Source organism: Leucoraja erinacea, chromosome 10 (assembly GCF_028641065.1).
Source record: "Leucoraja erinacea ecotype New England chromosome 10, Leri_hhj_1, whole genome shotgun sequence".
NCBI lineage: Eukaryota > Metazoa > Chordata > Chondrichthyes > Rajiformes > Rajidae > Leucoraja > Leucoraja erinaceus.
The window spans coordinates 48,957,274-48,979,421 of NC_073386.1; the positions used below are offsets into that span (position 1 = coordinate 48,957,274).

The window sequence follows — 22,148 nt, forward strand, 5'->3', positions numbered from 1 at the left end:
TCTGCTAAACAAAAACTCTGGTTTAACAACCATTAACTACAGCAACAATCATCTACGTTTGTGTATCATCTTTACAGAACAAAATGACCTAGGGTTTATCCTGGAAGATAACAGAACAAGGAAAACAGTGCTGAAAGGAAATTATTGTCAATTTAAAAAATAAATTATCCAGGTTTCTTGGCATTCTCGACTGCCCTAGAGAAAGTGCCGTTCGACTGCTACAGTTTTTCTGGTGAAGACAGTCGAGCATGCTGTTAGTGTTGCTGAAGCCCAGGTCCTTATTGGCAGTTGAGGTTACACACATCAGAAGGGCTAGAGGAGTTGGCTGGGTGGGTAACTGCAATGCATATGTGGATGAGCCACTGTGCTCTGGTTGTGGAGAAAATTACCGTTTAAAGTGGTGGATCAGGTATATTAATCAAGTAGGCTGCTTTGTCATGGATGGATTGAGTTTCTTGGAAGTTGTCAGAACTGCAATCCTGCAAGTAAATAGAAAATATCCCATCAAAGCTTTGACGTATTTAGCAGTATGCAGTAAAGCTCAAGGCTGTGAGAAGGTAATTGACTTTCCACAGAATACCCCAGCTCTGATCTGTTCTTGTAGCCACAGTATTTATTTAGCTGCTCACTGATTCCAGAACTTTCTGTTTTTATTTATTTAGAACCTAAAACAGTACAGTACAGAAACTGGATCTTCGACCCAGAGTCTGTGCTAAACATGATGCTAAGACCAACTCTTATCTGCCTGCACATTATATACTGTCATATGACATGGAACCACACCCTTTGGCTCAACTCCTCTACGCTGATCAACTTGCCCCATCTAAAAAGGCCCATTTGCCAGCATTTGGCCCATGGTTTGGCCCTCTAAACCTTTCCTCGTCATGTACTTACCAAGTGTCTTTTAAATGCTGTTATTGTACCTGCCTCAACTACCTCCTGTGGCAACTTATTCCATATATCTACCACCCTCTTGAGTGAAAAAGATGCCTCACAAGTTCCGATAAATCTTTCCCCGCTCATCTTAAATTTCATGTTTCATGTGTATTTATGACTGTTGGCAGATCAATTTTCCTCCTGGGATAAATAAAGCTCTATCGTATAGTAAACCTGTGTCCTCTGGTTCTTGATTCCTCTACCCTGGGTGAAAGACTATGCATTCACCCTATTTATTCTCCTTATGATTTCATACACCTCTGTAAGGTCACCCCTCAGCCTCTTGCGCTCCAAGGAATAAAGTCCCAGCTTGCTCATTCTGTCCCTATAGGGAGAACGTGTAAACTCCACCAAGAAGCACCCGAGATCACGATCGAACCCAAGTCTCTGGTACTGTGCGACAGCTGCTCCATTAGTTGTGCCACTGAATGTTGGGTTATGCTTGTAATAAGGCTCGTACGACGACGTAAACAGAGTATCTCTTTATTTAACAACTCTGTACAACAGCAGCAACAGCAACAGCCTCGTGTGCCAGCCCAGGCAACTCCCTAACTGCCCATATCCCAGGGTTCCAGTCACATCCGGTTACTGGAGCCTGGCTTCTGTCACACAGGGTCCTAGTGCCCGTCTGCCCAGCCTTACACTATTATTGCATAATACCACACTGCACAGCCCCTTTTTATAACTGCAACATAACATTCCAACTTTAATATTCAAGCGGAGAATAGATGGCCGTTTAGCCAAAACTTGCATGCGATCCACATAGACTTACTAATTCTCCCACTTGCGAATCATTTTAACACCCCCTCCCACACTGACTTTTCAGCCCTGGGTTTCCTCTATGTAGATTGGTTACTCCACACTAACCAATGTAGTGCTTTATTATTAGAAGCTCCGCCCACTACACTGTTCATATTATCGTAACCCATCTTGTGCAGTTAGTCTAATTGCTGCTACACAGCTGAAGCAACCTGCTGTAGTGTACTGTCAGTGTATTTTAATAAATTCTGTTGTACCATGATTGTGAGAATGACTGGGTCATTTACATGGAGTCAAGAAGTGGTTGGTAACCCACTCCATGTTTAAGTATATTGCTTTTTATTTTGTCCGCTGAGTTTTGTTTTGTCTATTCACTATCGCTGCCATACCCAGCTCACTTCGCCGTCCAGACCCTCTGATCTTTGACTCGGACATCGCTGAACGTGGGCGTATTTTTTAGCGTGACTACAACCATTACATTCGTGCTGCTCATCGCAACGCTGCACCAGACGTGCGTGCCTCAATACTACTCAATGTCGCTGGCCCTGAAGCAATGAAGCTGCTGAACGTTTCGACTACGCGCCTGCAGTTCTGGATCACAACAACCAGATTGTGGTACCTGCTGAAACTATTGATGACCCTGCAGTCCTACTCGCTAAGTTCAGACAGCTGTGTGACCTTCATACCAACTCCATCGTTGAACATACTTGAACGTTTTTTGCTCACTACCAATGGCAAGGAGAACCTGTTGAAAATGTCATTAGTGGTCTGAAACACATGGCTGCATGCTGCCGTTTTGGGGATCTGTGTGAGGATCTCATCCACGACAAACTGGTAGTTGGTCTGCTTTGTGAAAAGCTATGAGACGAACTGCTCTGCGATACTGAACTGACCTTGGCCCGAGCTGAGCATGCTTGCACGATTGCTGAACTAAATGTTTCTCACACAAAGTCTTTGGGCTCTGGGCCACATTCCTCGTACGGTGTAAATGCTACCGACACCTCCTATCGTAACTGTGTTCACAACCCTACACACCACATCGACAGCCTCAGAGATCTATCAAACGGTGCTCTAACTGTGACGGCTCCCACGTTCCAGGTCGCGAATTCTGCATTGCTTTCGGAAAAATTTGCCACTACTGTAAGAAGATGAGTCACTTCACGAAATACTGTCATTCACGCATAGCTCATTCGTTCCCAAGGCAGTCTGCGCACCTGTTAAAACATGAACCTACTGATAACGAATACCAGGAGCTGGAAGCGCCATCCCCTGTTTGGCTCAGAGCATGAAAATAACAGTCCTAACATCAACTTGCTGTTTGCTTCCACGAACAAGCAACTTGACCCTGAAGTCTCTGCTCGTTAACAGCAACATCACCGTTGCAAAGATCGACACTGGTGCCAAGTACAATGTCATGTCTTTATCTGAATTTAAACAAATCCGCAATGCCGAACGTATTGCAAACACTTCAGCCACTTTGCAAGTCTACAGCGGAGGGGAACAGCTCCCACTTGGAGAAACTGAACTGAATTGCCGCCCTGGAGTCACAAGCTCACAAACTGAACCATGGTGGTTGCAACAAAGAAGAACAAGGAAGAAATCCAAATCTGCATCAACCCTAGAGACCTAAACACAGCGATCAGACGGCCACACTACTCGATGCGTACAATAGAGGAAGTTGCTGCTCAGATAAACAGTGTATCCGTGTTCTCTGTTCTGGATGCCAAAATTTGTTTTGGCAGATCCCGCAGGATCCTGGCTCATCCAATCTCACCATGTTCGGCACCCCCTTTGGCCGCTATAAATTTCTGCGGATGCCCTTTGGCATCAGGTCTGCTAGTGAGGTCTTCCAACGCACAATGGAACATTTATTTGCAGGGTACCCATGCACCATCATTGTCGATGATATTCTTATTGCCGGACGCAACACGATTGAACATAATACCAATTTGAAACGTGCTAAAGGCATCCATCTCAAGCTCAACCCTCTAAACTGCAGATTTTGTGTCACAGAGTTCAACTATGTTGGACATGTATTCACCAGTGATGACTTCAGACTGGACGCCTCCAAGATCACTGCCATCAACGAGACGCCAGCTCTTCCTGACATTACAAGTTTACAGAGATTCCTGGGAATGGTCAACGTAGCGCCAAACAATTAATGGAGCGCTCACACCTTTCTAAATCTGATGTATTCTTGGACCTGCTTAACTTAAGGAACATCGCCCGTGACCCAATACTGGGGTCTCCAGCCCAACGCCTTATGTCTCAACAGACCCATACTGCCCTGCCCGTGCCCCAGCAGCTGCTGCAGCCACAGGTCCGCTCACCTCCTGTTGTCCAGAAACAACTCCAACTCAAATGCGATGTACAGAAACGATCTTTCGACAAGTTCAGCAAACCACTTACACCTCTCTCTAATGGGCAAGTTGTTCGCCTTCGGACCGACAAGGGCTATGGCCGTTTGGGTCACATCCACAGCTCTGCCAAGGAGCCGCGCTCCTACCTGGTGAACGCCGACGGAGGAATTTACAGACGCAACCGTCAACATCTTCCTGTGAAGGAACCACGTCCTGCGGTCTCGTATCCAGAAGCCACGCGTCTGTCGGACTGTCTCTTCCCTCGTGCTCTGCTGCTGCAGATCAGCCACTGGCCGTGCCCCCTACAACGTTCGACCCACCCACTCACTGGCTTCGCCGTGTTCACACCCCTGGGGCTCCGGTGATATCCCCGCGTGGGTTCCCGGTTACTTCCCCGGTAGGAGAAGGGAGGAGACGCGGATCTATACCGCACGCGTGTGGGACGGGTTTGTAGGCCACCCCTTAGGTATGGGGATTTTGTTTAAACCATCTATACATCCCTGTATGCGCTAGTAGCGTATCTGGTACTGTATTACTCAGCCATTACATATTAGTGTTTATTCCACATGGCCACCTGCATTTAGATGTCCTGAGTTTCACTTTTATTTCTACAAGGAAAGATGTAGATTGGTTACTCCACACTAACCAATGTAGTGCTTTATTATTAGAAGCTCCGCCTACTACACTGTTCATATTAGCGTAACCCCGCTTGTGCAGTTAGTCTAATTGCTGCTACACAGCTGAAGCAACCTGCTGTAGTGTACTGTCAGTGTCTTTTAATAAATTCTGTTGTACCATGTTTGTGAGAATGACTGGGTCATTTACACTCTGTTTCCAAGCAAATTGGAGGAACAGCACATCATATTCTGCTTGGCCAGCTTCCAACCTAATGGTACGAACAATGGTTCAAAGGTTCTTTATTGTCACGTATGCACTGTACAGTGAAATTCTTGCAGCTGTCTCTATATTTTGGTTCCTTTAAGAAAAGAGAAAGGTCCAAAGTGCAACCACGTGCTGGATGTACTGGAGCACCCCAGGTCCAGGTATGCCCAGGTATGCCCAGGTCCAGATATGCCCAGGTAAGCCCAGGCCCAGGTAAGCCCAGGTCCAGGTATGCCCAGGTAAGCCCAGGCCCAGGTAAGCCCAGGCCCAGGTAAGCCCAGGTCCAGGTATGCCCAGGTAAGCCCAGGCCCAGGTAAGCCCAGGCCCAGGTAAGCCCAGGTCCAGGTATGCCCAGGTAAGCCCCAGGCTGCTGTAGGGTCTCCTCCGTTGCCCTTGACCAGCTCAGCCCACCAACTGACATCCCTCTCCTCGACTGACTGCCTCTGTGTCCCAGGGGACACCTCCTGCAGCCGATGCTGCCGGCACTGGAGGCAATACCCTGGTCCATCTCCAACTGGCGAACACCCACATGTGTCCATCGTCGCCTGTTGCTCCCTCCTCTGCACTTCACCAATCTTCGGCGCTAAGCTAGACGGCTTCCCAGCTTCCCCTGCAGGCAGCGGCCCCCCCGGATCCTTTATCGCAGCAGCAAACCAGACCTGCTGCCACACGTGGCTGCGGGCGGCCCACTGGGACTTCGATCTTGGCGGTCCTGCCAGGTCTGTCTTTGATCTTGGCAGCCCGCTGTTTTTATTCATAGCGACACTGCAGGCCCGTTCTTGTTCAGCTTCATGGCACATCCCAGGGGCTTGCTGCCACGGCACATCTCGGGAGCTTTCCGCCTTGCATTCTCCAATTGCATGTTTGCACTTTGCATTCTCCAATTTTAGGTAACATCATTCTTTCCCCTCTTTCCTGACTCCATTGTGTACCATTTCTCCCATCAGCCCAGTCTCCCTTTCATCCTGCACCCTCCCACTCCTCCTTCCACCCATATCTCTCGCTCTGGCTTTACATTTCACTATTTCAATTAGCTATGGTTATTATCTAACACTTTCATTGTGCAAATGGTGTCCAGGTCTTACAGCAGACAGCAACTGTACTCCCTGTACACACATGACTGTGTGGCTAGGTTCAGCTCCACCTCAATAATTAAGTTTGCTGATGACACTGTGGTGGTGGGCCTGATCTCAGACAACGATGAGAAGGCCTACCGGGAGGAGGTGGCTGATCTAGCACTCTGGTGCCAGGATAACAGCCTCCTCTTGAACATCAAAAAAACGAAGGAGCTGAACGAAGTCCTAAAGATGGACTTTAGGAGGGCACATCATCCGAGGACGTACACTCCATTGAGGATAAATGGGGATCCTGTGGATAGGGTGAACTGTTTTAAATATCTGGGAGTCCACATCTCCGAGGATATGACATGGGCATCACACGCCTCAGCACTCGTGAGTAAGGCAAGGCAGCGCCTTTACCACCTCAGGCAATTGAGAAAATTCAGAGTGTCTCCGAGGATCCTCCAGTGCTTCTACGCAGCAGCGGTGGAAAGCATCTTGTCCGGGAACATTACCATCTGGTTTGGGAATTGCTCTGCCAAGGACAAGAAGGCTCTGCAGGGAGTAGTGTGTTCGGCCTAACGCACTATGGGAACTTCACTTGTCCCCCTGCAGGAACTATACATCAGGAGGTGCAACTCCAGAGCCAACAATATCATGAGAGACCCCTTCCACCCCTGCAATGGACTGTTCCAGCTGCTACGGTCAGGCAAACGCCTCTGTTGCCATGTGGTGAGAACGGAGAGGTTGAGAAGGAGTTTTCTTCCCAGAGGCCAATCGGACTGTAAATGCCTATCTCACCAGGGACTAACTCTACTGAACGTTTTTCCTTCCATTATTTATTATGTAAAAGAATATGTGTGTTATGATTGTGTTTATAGTTTGTTTGGTTGTTTGTCTTTTAGCACAAAAGTCCGCGAGCATTGCCACTTTCATTTCACTGCACATCTCATATGTGTATGTGACAAATAAACTTGACTTGACTTGACTTGACTTGACGACTGTTTCTTTTGCTGAGGAGTTGCTAATGGATTTGTACATTGTGCAACAACTTGCAAGCCCATGACGTTAAAACAGTTCTAATTTGCATGCACCTATATAAATGGGCATGTCACCCTTCAGGTGATATGAGTGATATACAGGTTAATTGTAGCAATGCAGGATCAGGAAATCCTGCTGCAAATGTCAAGCCAAGTGGCAGCATGGTTTTTTTTATCAATGATTAGACAATTCTTTCAGTCAATTTTAAATAAGATTCCTCAAGAAATGTGTGAATGCGGAGGATTTTTTTTCTTTGCATGAAAAGTTAAAATCTCTGTAATTATTGATCTGGTGATAAAATTGTAGGTCCATTTAGTAACTGAGAATGCAGTTCTATTTCCAGTTATTTATTACAAAGAGAAAAATAAATGTTGTCATTTACATTGCAAAGTTGCTAGATTTTGTTGGCTTTGTATTTCAGAAGAACAGACATCCCATAAAATAATGTTTAAGAAGGAACTGCAGATGCTTGACAATCGAAGGTAGACAAAAATGCTGGGGAAACTCAGTGGGTGAGGCAGCATCTATGGAGCTTCTATCCCCTGGGAAGTGCCATCTGAGGCAGCATCCTTCACTTCATGGATGCTGCCTCACCCCCTGAGTTTCCCATAGAATAATGACAAGTTTTAAAATACAAGCCTTAGAACACCAGAATTGGCCATCAATGGATTTCTGAAGGATAGGTCATATTGGTTGAACATTTTCAAGACGTGTCTGTAGTTGTACTCGGGGAATATCTACAAATTTTATGTGAACTTCTAGATTACATTCAAAGAGGTTCCTCTTTGGAGACTGACAGCTGAAGTTAAAGCTCATAGAACTGAAAATGAATCATTGACCAGGCCAAAAATGTGATTGAATGAACAGAACAAAAATAGCAAACAGATACTTAAATTAGTACAGGTATATAAATACTCCATCAAAGATTTCATTAGGGCTGCAACTACTCAATGTATTTATATAGAACCCGTAGACATCTTGACCGGGCAGCCTAAAGTTTGCTCAGTGACAGAAAGAAAGATTACTTTGTAAAAAGAGCAGATTCAGGCATTAAAATGACAGAGGTCATGGGCCATGTAGTGCATCAAGTCATGGTGATTGCCAATGAACTGTGGAAAGTCTAGAACAATTTCTGCAGGTGGGTATCGTAGGATGAAGAAGCTTGATCTAAACTTTACAAGCTAACCCTCAAGAAATGAAAAACAAAATGTTGGAGGAACTCAGCAGGTCAGGCATGATATAACCATATAACAATTACAGCACGGAAACAGGCCATCTCGACCCTTCTCGTCCGTGCCGAACACGTATTCTCCCCTAGTCCCATGATCTATGGACATTGACTGTCCATCCCCTCCACAGATGTTGCCTGACCCAATGTGTTTCTCCAGCACTTTGCTTTTTGCTGAAGGTTCCAGCATCTGCACCCTCTTGGTTCCAGGAAATGATTCTGCATGCAGTGGGTGATTGCAATCTGCTCCTCTCTTTGCAAAACAACAATTGGAGCTGGTCAATTATTATTTGATTCTCAAGCTGATAGGTATTTATTAACCGGAAGTATTAACAGGAAGTCTAATTGCTCCTATGCGTTGTCTAAATGCATTTCGTTGTCTAGGTATTTATTAAACGGAAGTATTAACGGGCAGGGGCTAAGGCATGTGTGTGGAGTGAGGTCAAAGATCAATCATAATCTCACTGAATAGTAGAAAATGCCGAAGAGCTTAATGTTCCAATTCATTTCACCTATTTTACAATCAGCCTGAAGAAGGATCCCAGCTTGAAACTTCACTGGTCTCTTTTCTCCAAAGATTCTGCCTGGCCCACTGACATTTTGTGTCCAGCTTTGGTATAAACCAGCATCTGCAGTTCCCTTTCATTACATTATGGTCAGTATGGGAACAGGAAGGGGAGTTAACATTTTCAGCAACTGTGAGGTCCAGCAGCCCTGGGTGGACCAAAGGCAAATGTTCAGTGAAATGGTTGCCAAGTCTAAGCTTGGTCTTGCCGATGTACAAGAGGTCACACCAAATGCAATAGATGAAGTTAGAGGAGGTGTACGTGAACCTTTGTCTCACCTGGAAGAACTGCTGAGGTCCTTGGAGGGAGGAGGTGTAGGTACATCTCCTGCAGCTGCCAGGGAAAGTAGCTGAGAAGCTGAGTGAACCACGGAGTTGCGGAGGGAGTGGTCCTCTGTGGAAGGTGGAAAGGGGTGGTGATTAGAAGATGTGACGTGGTGCGATCACATTGAAGGTGGTGAAAATGTTGGAGAATGATGTGTTGGATGTGAAGGCTGGTGGGGTGAAAGGTGAGGATCAGGGGAACTCTAGCCTTGGTCTGCCTTGGGGGAGGGGGTACGAGAGCACAACTATGGGACACAGGGGAGATGAATCTATATATGACAGCGGTAGGTAGGGTGGTGGGAGGGAGTTTATATGGAGGGGGAAACCACATTTCCTAGAGAAAGAGGAGTTCTCGGATATCCTAGAATGGAAAGCCTCGTCTTGGGAGCAGACGCGGCGAAGACAAAGAAAATGAGCTAATTAAGCTAATATTGGCCCCACATTCAAGAGGGGAGTGAGGATAAGCCCGGAAACAATGGCTGATGACCTTTTCACCAGTGATGTTTTTCACCAAGAACCTTCAGCAAGTCTATGAGCTCCCTGCCAAAGATGCCACACTCCACAGAATGTCAGATCAGAGTGATGGTGAAATGAGAGAGATACGCTTTGAGTGGAACCCTATGTCTCCTAAACCTATCATGCTTCATATGTGACACTTACAGTTCACAGTTTGCACTGTTGGACAGCAGTGTAAAACAATAATCTGCTGTGAGATCAAAACTGAGGCCATCAGAAATAAGGCATTCTGAATTTCACATCTGGAATTTGCTTGGCTGTGGTCAAAATGCCAAAGGTTATTCGACTACTATGGTTAATATTTTACAGAATTGGTCATTCTTGTCATGAAGGCATCAGCACCCTGCACTATGATATTAACTTGCTCATGCTGGAGCTGATTTTTTTCCATTCTGTCTACAAAAGTGGACGTTGTTGGTTGAATGGTTGCAAGAGATTGAAAATATTTTGTTGCTCCACAGCAGTTTTCTTTTCACTGATGATTCTATAGCTCTTGAAGGGAACATTTGTTCGCAATCTTGTTGAAATGCCTAATGTTCATTATCACATATACCACAGCGTTTAAATATTTCAAAGCCAGGAGACCAATTCTGGATGAGCAGACTAGGAGTAGCAACAGGGGAGTAAAAATGTGTTGACAATACAGTGAGGCAAAATGAGGGCTAGACAGATGATAAAGTAGAAGCACATTGGGGAAAATTGATTCCATAAACAACAAATCATATCAAAGCTCTGCAGTCTTGCCATATCCAGTTAAACCTAATAATAGACATTCAACCAACTAATGAGGAGCAAACTCTAGCAAAATGTCTCTCCTCAATTGTGGCAGATTATATTATATTCATGCAAATGACAAGTCCAAAGAGTTTAGTTCATAGATACAGCATGGAAACAGGCCCTTTGGTCCACCAGGTCCTTACTGACCAGTGATCACCTGTTCACACTAGTTCCATGTTATCCCACTCTCTCATCCACTTCCTGCACACGGGAGCCAATTAATCAAGGCAGGTACGGGATACTGAGTTGGAAAGCCTGATCAGCCATGATCATCTATTGGTCAATGGAGAACGGGCAAACTCCGCAGGCTCGAGGGGGATTGAATTCGGCCTACTCCTGCAGCAGCCTAATTTGCTACTGTTTCTATGGGCTTGCAAACTACATTCAGCATAATCCATTTCAGGTCTCCTTCTGGATTTCCAAGAAACAATCTTCAGCATATTTTTTATTCCTCTAGATAGGAAATCTACAGTGGTCAGCAGGGAGGGCCCAGGGCAACTGTGTTGGTGTACCGCACAGACAGCAGTCGAGGCAGTAGGATCGAATTCGGTGACTCTGGCACTGTTGACAATTAGCCAGCTCTACAGGCTGCACCACTGTGCCACCCACAACTGCTTCTTATTAAACTACATTCAGCATAATCCATTTCAGTCTCCTTCTGTGATCTCCAACCTTACAATCTTCAGCATATTTTTATTCACTCTACATAGTATTAAGAAATGCTCATAGTATTGGATACAGCACAGGCTGTGGGCCCAGTTACAACTGTGTGTTGGTGTACGGAAATGTGTCACAGACTAGCCCTGATCTAAACAGTTACAGTCTTACTGTAACAGTGACATTCATTTTATAATGTTAACAATTAGCCAGATATAAACAGGCAAGCCAACAATGGTGTTCTCTCCAGGTGAGCACACACTGCATTCAAACTCTTATTAGACTCAGTTGGTTATGTTGAACATATCATTTGTGTTCCTGATAGCAGTTCACAAAGCAGAGGCTCAATACTGAGCTGTCATTGGAAAAGGTCTAAAGGGAAGCAGGGGAAAAGGTTCAAGAATTTGATCAGAGCCTCTTTGAAGATAAGCAGCATCCACATAACGTCCTGAAAATGCCATTCCCATGCCTGCCCAGAATGAAGAAAAAGCATTCAGGAAGGTATTGAGCTCAAGGCCAATCATCAGGAGCAACTCACGATGACCCTCACAACATCTGTGGAGGAGTCTGCAGTCTGAGGAAAAAATAGGAGGTCCTGCCTATAAAAAGCACAACAAAAGCATCCCAGATAACGGCCACTCCATCTGTCTTACACTGCTGAACTCGGAGTCCCGCCGATAGATCAAGCCTTCTCAGAATCTTGTATAAAGAATATATCAACAAGGTATTTTCACTTGGGCAATTTACACCTGCAGGACATAATTTCAGAATCTATGGTCCCCTATTTTAGACGGAAAGAAAGGAGACATTTTCTCTCAGCTGGTTGTGAATCTTTGGAATCCTTCAAATCAGATAGAATTGGAAGCTGAGGTAGAAATTTTTGGTCAGGAAACGTGGGAAGGAAAGTGGCCCCTCCTGTTTATATTTCTTATTGCTTTTCCCCCAATTATCAACAAGGTGATGAACGGTGTTATGAGGTGACATTTATCCCATTAGTCCGTGCATGGTGCTCTTTTTGGGTTCCACTCGTCATTTATGCCTTTATGCTTCACTCGTCATTACAGCCTGGTTTAAACTTGGAGAAATATGTTCTAAAGGTGAGACAGAATCCACACACTTAATTTTAAAGCAGCATTTAAATGAGTGCAGTGTCAAGGAGCTTAGCCTAATGCAAAATTAGTCACTAGGAATAAGGAAAGAATGTTTCATTGAACAGAATCATTTCTGCCACAGAGAAAATGGTTCTGTTTGCAGCCAAATCACTTTCTGGCCCAAGATTTAAGGGCCTGTCCCACTTTCACGACCTAATTCATGACCTTTTTTACTCGTGGACATAGTTCATCAGGCTAGAAAAACGCCGCGACCCACTTGATGCCATGAGTACCTACGACTAGCATCGCGACCTGCTACGACCTCCTACGACCTCTTGACAACCATGCTGCGAGTATGAGTCAAGGGCAAACTCGGCAGAGGTCGTGAATTCGGTCGTGAAAATGGGACAGGCCCTTTAAACTGCAAGAGTTCATGAGGGCTATGCCCTTTGGTCCAAATAGCTTCAGCTCTTCCATCGATGACCTTCACTCCACCATATCTGAAATGTATTATATTTGCTTATTATGGCACAGTATTAATTCTGTGAGAATATGTTCACCACACTGTCTTCTGATGACAGTCCAATACGATGATTAATTTCCATTTTATTTATCAAGGACAATTTGGGTTTGAATTGAAAGTCGGCTTTGTCAGCGACACTCACGTACGATAAATAAATACAATTCCAGAAGTGAAATTCGGGAATGCTGTAAAACTCCCACCTAACAATGGTGACAGACATCAAAAATTATTATACAAAATTCAGTCTGAGATCATTCTGAAGAAAGGTCCTAACCTGAAAAATGTTCTGTCCATTTCCCATCCACAGATGTTGCATGACCCACTAATGGCAGAGTCTCCCACATTTCCACTGGTGGGAGAGGGTAGGACTTGAGGTCAGAGCCTCAGAATTAAAGGACCTTTTAGGAAGGAGATGAGGAGGAGAATATGTGGCATTCTTTACCACAGAAGGCTGTGCAGGCAAGTCAGTGGATATATTTAAGGCAGAGATAGATAGATTCTTGATTAGTACGGGTGTCAGAGGTTATGGGGAGAAGGCAGGAGAATGTGGTTAGGAGGGAGAGATAGATCAGCCGTGATTGAATGGCGTAGATTTGATGGGCCGAATGGCCTAATTCTGCTCCTATCACATGATCGTATGACCCGCTGAGTTGTTCCAGCATTTAGTCTATATATATATATATATATCAAAATCGTAATTTATTTATTGTTTGATGGATAAAAAAAGACTACCTGGAATCATTCAGGTGTCGAGGCAAGGTGCGATTTACTTCATTATTTCACAATCCGAAATGCCATTTTAATTTATACATAGCGTGTCAGAAATGTTTAATTAAAAAGTATCATTCGGGAAATAAAGTACCTTGTATACAAGCCTTTTTTTTTGTTCTTTAATATTCATCCCCGTGCTGTCCCCCACCCCCACACACAACCCCAACCATCCGACAGACAGTGAACGAGTCAAGTGACTAATGTATCGGTCTGTGGTGCGTTTTTTTTTGCTGATTTGCATGGGGTTGTGCGGGCGAGGTTACTAGCGGACACAGACCGAGGGCATCGTCTGTGAGTCGCCGTCCGTCGCCATCGCCTCCTCTAGCAAACTTGCTTCATCTTAGGCTGGCATTGCGTCGGCGGCGCGCACGCTGCAAGTCACGTCGTTCTGTTTCGGAACGCGGAGACAGGCAGCGGCTACATTAGAATCGCTACATTAGTGCCGTCGCTGGGAGCAACTGAGCTGGAAGCGGCTACATTAGTGTCGGCGCTCGAAGCAACTGAGCGGGACGCGGCAACATTATATCGGCGCTGGCGCTGGGTGCAGGTGAACGGGACCCCGGACGTCCCTGAGTAGCGAGGCCGGCTCCGCTCCCTCAGCCGTCCTTTCATTGCTCGTTGGGGCCAGGCAAGTTCCGGGCGTCGCCGTAGCCCTTGTCCAAACATTTTGGATCGCACTGAACGACGAGCTGGGCTTTTGCTGTGTTTTTTTTCGGGCCGGTTTCAGGTTACTCCTGCCTCTATTTCTTTCTTTTTTTCTTTCTTCCTCCTCTTCCTCCCCCCGAGTTCTCCTCTCCCTTACATCCTAGCGCACGCTGTCCGTAGATCACGTGTTGCATCTTCGAGTCCGTGGACCAGACACGTTGTTTCATGGATGGGGAAAATGGCCCAGCGACTACCCTTGTATTGTATTGTTTCCCTTCTTAAATAATGTCATATTTAGCTGCCGAATCGTCTAACCTTCCTTTAAGCCTTGACCTTTGTCCTGTTTAAAACATTCGGAACGTTAACATGCAATGTCCTGTTAACTTTTTTTAGGTTAAACATAAAATGCTAGTAAACATTCTTAACTAACTGGGAACCGGAGTTTAGAATTTTAGTTGGTTATGTGTAAATTGAAATGTTACTGGAGCTATGATTTAATTAGTCCCGCTTCCTATGCGTTGCTCTGGTTTATTTTAAGTGTGCTTTTTTTTCTCGCAGGAAGTTGATGGCGAGCGGGACAACGATGGCGCTCAGATCCCGGCGAATTTCCGCCAAGTCTTTGGAGGACGACGGTGTGAGAACCTCGGAAGGACTTGGCGAGGAGTGCGGCCGGTCGGTCAGCAATGGTGCGTTTATTACACTCTCTTCTCTCGGTTCATTGCGCTTAATTTCAGTGGAATATTATGAAATGAGCTTTGTTCCAATCTAAAGTCAGAAATTGCTGAAGATGGTCTGGCGACATGTATGGGGAAAGTCGGGGTGTGTTCACTGTCCTTACGCAAGTGTAGTGAGGTGCAGGTATAATGAAAACTTTGCTTACAGCAACAACACAGACACATAGACTCAGACAATACACACTAACTTAATAATACATGATTACATGGCACGGTGTAGTATTTCATTGCCTGGGCTGGATTGAGGTTATGTTGGTCGGCCCAAGACCCCGTTTGTTTTCGGAAAGTAGTCATTTCTGGACCGGTATCTCCTGCTGGTGGTAACAGCAAGAAGAAGGCATGGCCCAGATGGTGGGCTCTTTGAATGGTAATGTTGCCTGAAGGCAGTGCCTCGTGTACATGCTTCGATGTTATGGAGGGCTGTGCTTATGATGGCTGAATCTACTACTCTCTGCAGCTTCTTGCATTCCTGTACATTGGAATTACTGTACCAGTCCATGTTGTAACCAGTCGGGATACTTACCACAGTGCTTCTGGAGATGTTTGTCAGCATATTCAGTGACATGCCAAATCTTTTTAAATTTCTAAGAATGTAGGGTAGTGTTAATGGCACAAATAGGCACATTGGTTTGTGCCTATTTCCACTTTTTCTTCAGATGGAGTATGGTAATGAATACAATAGACAATAGGTGGAGGAGTAGGCCATTCGACCCTTCGAGCTAACACCGCCATTCAATGTGATCATGGCTGATCATCCCCAATCAGTGCCTTCTCCCCATATCCCCCGACTGCTATCTCTAAGAGCCCTATCTAACTCCTTCTTGGAAGTATCCAGAGAACCGGTCTCCACCGCCCTCTTTGAGGCATAGAATTCCACAAACTCGCAACTCTCTGTGTGAAAAAGTGTTTCCTTATCTCCGTTCTAAATGGCTTACCCCTTATTCTTAAACTGTGGCCCCTGATTCTGGACTCCCCACCCCCCAACACGGGGAACATGTTTCCTGATACAATATATAATCTACTATAAGTAAACGCAACATAATACAATCTACTATAAGTAGTTAATGACCATTCATAGCAGTCGTCTGATACAGTCCCAACAAGATAATTTGCAAAAGGCACTTTGATGTGGACCAGTGTTCACTTGCAATTGCTGAGATGACCTTGTTTAAGCAATGTAATGGTTGTGGTAGAAATCCCATTGCCTTCACACATGATATGACTCGTGAGATCTTTATTTATGGCATGTCTTGATGCTTCTGTTGGGTCAGTGGGGATATGTGAGGCAATCGCTTGCTCAACTTCCTTTTTGTGTGGTTGCTGACTTTTTAATGTTCCAAACTCTTGACCGAATTTGATGATCATCTCACGTAGGCGTGTGTGTGTGTGTGTGTGTGGATGGTTTGACTGGAAAGCATTGTGCACAATTTTTCACTGTATCTTGGTGCACAATTATAATCATAAACAAATGGCAATACCTACATTGGGGAAATCGGCCATTTATTAAGTTGTGAGTGAGATTATCAATTATAAGCACAAGGATTATTCCAGTCTATTGATGTTTGATGATTAAGTGATTGTTTTGTTTTGCCTCTTAATTAATTCCTATTCATTTGAAACTTCCATCAAAAGATTAATACCAGTCAATTCTGTTTTCTCTCGGGCAGCAATCTGTCTATTTAATGAATGAGATGTTGTTGATGTTGGTATGCTTGTCATGGTATGTTGGTATGCTTGTCAGACTCTTTCTAGACGCCTATCGGTGGATATCTGGTGGAAATATCTATTCCGTTTGTCAGCCCTGCTTCACAAGTATTGTTTGGGCCCTTCACTGATGAGCAGTTGTAAAATTGCAGGGCTGAGGAAAGGTTAAGAACTTTAAAGTGTGGTAGTTCCTTTAACCATTCTTCCTGTATTGCTCAAGTCTTGAAATTACTTTGGATCCTTCTCCAACTTGAGAGGGATCTGATTGTTAAACTGTTATGGGCCTAAATTTGACGGTATTTTTCATAAATCGACAAGGAGTTGTGAACCAAGTGGTGCTTGGCTGCCCACTCAGCCACTGCAAAGAATGAGCAAGCGTTTGTATGTGATATATTACAGATTATTATTGTCTACGCCAGGGTTCAAATGCTTGCTTATTCATGTGAAACTCAGAGTAAACAGTATACATACAATCATGATAAACACACCAATAGTGCAAAGATTGCAGAGCAATGTGAAGAAATTCCATGGAAAGGAGGTCGATCATTTTCTGCAGCAGAAGCCAGCATCTTGCTTTTGGACTTTTTATTCCAGTATGAAACATACATAACAATGTTTAACTCACTAAATTAACACATTCAAATGGAAAAACATGAAAGCAGGGTTGTCTTTCAAACTGGAAGCCGGTGACAAATGGTGTGAAACAGGGATAGGATCCACACCCATGTTTGTCATTGATGTTAACGAAATGGTTGTGAAAAGTAGATGGCGTGGTTGGTAAGCTTGTGGATGACACCAAACGTAGTGGTATAGTGGAGAGTGAATAAGGTTTTCTCAGATTACAACAGGATTTTGATTGATGGGGCTGAGGAATGGCAGATTGTTTAATTTGGATTAAAACGTGGTGTTCTATTTTGGAAAAATAAAGTAGTGCAGGATGTACATAGTCAATGGTGGGACCCTGGAAAGTGTTCTGAAAGTTTGGTGATGGCTTGTATTTGTACCAGTCTTCTGGATAATCTAAACCCCTTGCAATAGGAGATAGAAAACAACAGGTATACGAAGGAAGAAGGTACGCAAAATTGTTGGAGAAACTCAGCGGGTGCAGCAGCATCTATGGAGCGAAGGAAATAGGCGACGTTTCGGCCCGAAACGTCGCCTATTTCCTTCACTCCATAGATGCTGCTGCACCTGCTGAGTTTCTCCAGCAATTTTGTGTACCTTCGATCTTCCAGCATCTGCAGTTCCTTCTTGAACACAAGTGTACGAAGGACACTATTTTCCTTGCCTGACCTTCAACCCTGGATCACCTTGACAATTCGAGCACCTTGACAATAAAAACACTTGGGTTAAGATGACCACAGCTCACCCTATTCATTGACCACAGCTCACCCTTAACTGAAGAAATTTATGAATATACATAACAATACACTAATCTGAGTCGAGGTACTGTAGACTATCAAGACCTGTTGGAGAGGAACCTGGTACATTGAAATTGATGCCACAGGTTAGACAGGATGAAGAAGCCATTTGGCAGGCTTGACTTTCTTGGTCAATGTGTTGAGTATACGGTTCATCTAACTGAAAAGGCTGCAAAAAAAGCTTTACCAGGTTGTTAGTGCCTCTGGAAGGTTTGAGTTACAAGGAGAGACTGGACAGGCTGGGTTGTTGTTCACTTGAGTGCAGGAAGCTGCAGTTTGACCTTGTGGTGGTTTAGAAAATCACGAGGGTCATTGTTCGGGTGAATAACTGCAGTCATTTCCCTAGGGTAAGGGAGTCCAAACTTAGCTATTTGTTTAAATTGAGATGAGAAAGATTGATAAGGATCCTGAGGAGCAACTATTTCATACAGATAGTGGGGGGGATTATGCATGAACCGTCAGAGGAATTGGTGGAGGTGGCTACAATTATGTAAAAGACCACTGGACAGGTACATGGATAGAAACATTTTGGATGTTTACGAGCCAGGTGCAGGCAAGTGGGACTAGCGCAGTTTGGCAACCTGGTCAGCGTTGACCAGTTTGACTGAAGGGTCTGTTTCCATGCTGTATGGTGCTGACTGATACTACGCACCTTAACTGTATAAGCAATTAGTTTTTGGAAGCTGGTGTTTTATTTTGATTTAGAGATGTAGCGTGGAAACAGGCCCTTAGTCCCACTGATTCTGCACCGACCAGCGATCCCCGCACATTAACACTGCCCTACACACACTAGGGACAATTTTACATTTACACCAAGCCAATTAATCAACAAACCTGTACGTCTTTGGAGTGCGAGAGGAAACCGAAGGTCTCTGAGAAAACCCACGCAGGTGACGGGGAGAATGTTCGAACTCTACAGGCAAGCACCCATAGTCAGGATCGAACCCCGGTCTCTGGCGCTGTAAGGCAGTAGCTCTTCCGCCGTGTCTGATATAAAGTTGTGAAAGTCCTTGAAGATGGAATAAAAACTTACTTGAATGAGGGAATGTGGTTGCACGGCTTGCAGCAAAAAAGATTGTGGCATTTTGGTGTTCAAGGTAATGAGATTATTGGGTGCCTGATGGAAAGCATGTACTCAGTGTATCAAGAGGCTTTGTCCCTTTCTCTGCCATAGTGTTTAGACAGGGTATTAGGATGGGAACTGTATCCATTAGTGCAAGGGTTCCCAACCTGGGGTAAATTTACCCCCAGGCGGTAAATTTTTGTTGGTTCTGGATTTGTCCATATTTTTTCTCATTGACTAACTGTGTTTGGTTCTGGTATACTGGTATCTGTTCATCATTAGTTGTTCATAAATAAGTGGAATAACTTTGTTATGTGCTATTCAAGTTGCCAGGGCTAAACAGGACAAAAAAGGTTGGGAACTCCTGTATTAGTGTATGGTTTAAAAAATGACGAGGAACAGATTCTGTAGTTCTGGGCAAAAGACAAAGGGAAGAAGGCTACCCATGCAGAAAGCAGTTATGCAGTTATACTCTTGGAAGTGTTGAATTGGGTGATTGAATGGGTACAAGAAAATAACTTTCTTGGTTTTACGTTGGTGTGGATGAGATAGATGGGTTCTGTGTGTGTCCTGTGAACCATGGGTGGAGGACATGGGTTTGGGGTGTCTTGGAGGGAAATGTTTGTGGCTGGTGAGTGGAGTGAGATGGTGCATGCAAGAACAGTACCATTTTGAGGTATCTGGACAGTACTTAAATTATTTTGTAATGGTGAATTATTTTGGCATGTAAGTATGTAGGATTGATGTGGATGGGCATGGTGACTGCATTGATACGGTGGGCCGAACGACCTGTTTCTGTGCTGTGCAACTCTGAATCTATGACCTTGTCCAGTCTCTCCTGATAACTCAAGTCAACTACAAGGTTGCAACATGATGGAAAATTGTATTTCTTGAGCTTTGGTTAAGACTTGTTGTAACTGTGGAAGACCCCAAGCAGAAATATCATTTTTGAGAATGGGATAGTGAATTAAAATGGTAGGTTGTTGGAAACTTGGTCGTTCATGTGGATTGAGTATGGGTACTCTGTAATGCAGACACCGGATCTTTGGTTTATCTAAAGTGGGAGAGGCTGTATTGTAGACACAAGATGCAGTACACTAGATTGGAAGAAATACAAGTGATTTGCTGAATCTCCTGGGTGGTCGGCATGATGCGCAGAAGAGCCTGGTCCCATGTTACATCTCCCAATGACTAGTATGATAGTGTTGAAAAGCTGGTTGGAAGTTGATATCAGATTCAGATTCAGATTCAATTTTAATTGTCATTGTCAGTGTACAGTACAGAGACAACAAAATGCATTTAGCATCTCCCTGGAAGAGCGACATAGCAAATGATTTGAATAAATAATAATAAATGTCCGGGGGTGGTGGTGATTGGCAGTCACCGAGGTACGTTGTTGTATAGGCATGCACTTGATGGGCTGAGTGGCCACCTACACTCTAATGATCCTTTGATACTGTAATCTTCAATAGCTATCTTTATTATATTCCCTAACTCTATCGAATTCATTTGTAAACTGGTTAGGCGAGGTGCACACAGCCCAATTTGTTGGTTAAAAGGACCCGGTCAGGTGGGGCGAGTCAGATTTGTACAGTATTTCAGCTAATTTTTTTTTTGTGTTTAGTTTTTGTTTTTTTGAAAGTTCAATCTTTAACAGCCTGACTTGGAAACTCTTAAAGGTGGTTTTGTGATCAAGAGAGCCGAGTCTCCATGAATTGGAAAATGTTTGGCCTGAGTGACATTGAATAACTTCCACGATGTGGCCTTATTTGTTGTTGTCGCTGTTCATGCTCGTCGTTTGCACAGTAAATTACTCCTTGAGTCACTGGGAACTTTTCAACCCCCGAGTCCAAACCTCTGAACAAACTTGTTTTTAATGTTAGTGTTGATTTTCATTTCCTAGTCACTTTTGGACAGCTTTGTGTGATCCACCATTTTAGTCTACAGTTCTGGATCCACTGCTGGTCAAAAATAGTGTGAGGTGGGGGAGGGTTCTTAACTGTTTAGTATCTGCTCTAAAACTTAAACTACTAAAAACTACATTTTGAACAAGGAGTTTATTTTCTATACTTTTCTTTGGCAATTGGAGCAAAGTACTTGACCCATCAGAACTCGCTCATGCTTGTAGCAAATCAGTAAGACTGAGCTTATTGTGCAAGTCGCTAAATCCTTGCCATGTTTTATTTGACCCGTGCATATAAGGAATGGTGATACTGTTTAATGCGGAAGTCCTATATTCCAGACTGCCATTCCTCTATCAGACTGGTGGACATTTGTCACTGTTTCTATTTATTAAAAAAACTTTCAAAAGCAAAGTAAATATTTACGTGTACTATTTTTTAATTGAAATTTCATGAAACATTAAAATGCAAAAATCCCTTGTTATCCTTAAGTAAATCAAATTAAAATGTAATTTGCTCCTCTTTATACTAATCCATTAGCTGGTTCAGTAATCAGATTTACTAATGCAAATTATAGGCGTGTTGTGCCAATGGGCCATGCGGAGTTGAATATCGGAGCGCAGATGGGAAATCCACAGTTGTCACATGAAGGTTGCGGTGTAGCAACATTATCTCAACAGTTTAAATTGTATGCATACGACATTCTTGTCTCAGTATATTTTCACATTTATGCTGATCAGTGCTTGTTTGATCAGAGTTGTTATCCATTAATCTGAGATTTGAAGAGTTTGAGGTTAAGCCCCTGTCCCACTGTACGAGGTAATTCAAGAGTTCTCCTGAGTTTCCCCTGATTCAAACTCGGAGAATGAAGGTAATGGCCGTTCATGGTTACTTGGGGCTCTCGTGGAAATTTTTCACAATGTTGAAAAATCTTCACGAGTTTACCACGTTTCCCGGGTACCTGCCGTTAGTGTTACGAGCCGCTAAGAGATGTCCCGAGCTCCGATGTTCCCGGTAAGTACATTCTGCGTACTTCCCACGAGTCTGTTTTAAAAAAATTTATTTTAATTTTTAATTTTTTTTTACAATGCGGAAGAACTCTTGAATTACCTCACACAGTGGGACAGTGGCTTAAGAGTGAACTAACACAAATTGTAACGTTCTATATCTGGAGACATACAAATGGCTTTGA

At 44.1% G+C, this 22,148-nt stretch overlaps 1 protein-coding gene across 1 annotated transcript in view; it reads left to right on the forward strand.

The window, feature by feature from the left end:
• Nucleotides 1-14,300: 14,300 nt before the first annotated feature.
• Nucleotides 14,301-22,148, forward strand: part of LOC129701149 (sterol O-acyltransferase 1-like) — a 39,167-nt gene continuing 31,319 nt past the window's right edge. Inside the window, 2 exon segments of the mRNA XM_055642190.1 lie at nt 14,301-14,396; nt 14,692-14,819. Of these exon segments, the coding sequence (XP_055498165.1) occupies nt 14,359-14,396; nt 14,692-14,819 (166 nt within the window). The 5' untranslated portion in view covers nt 14,301-14,358.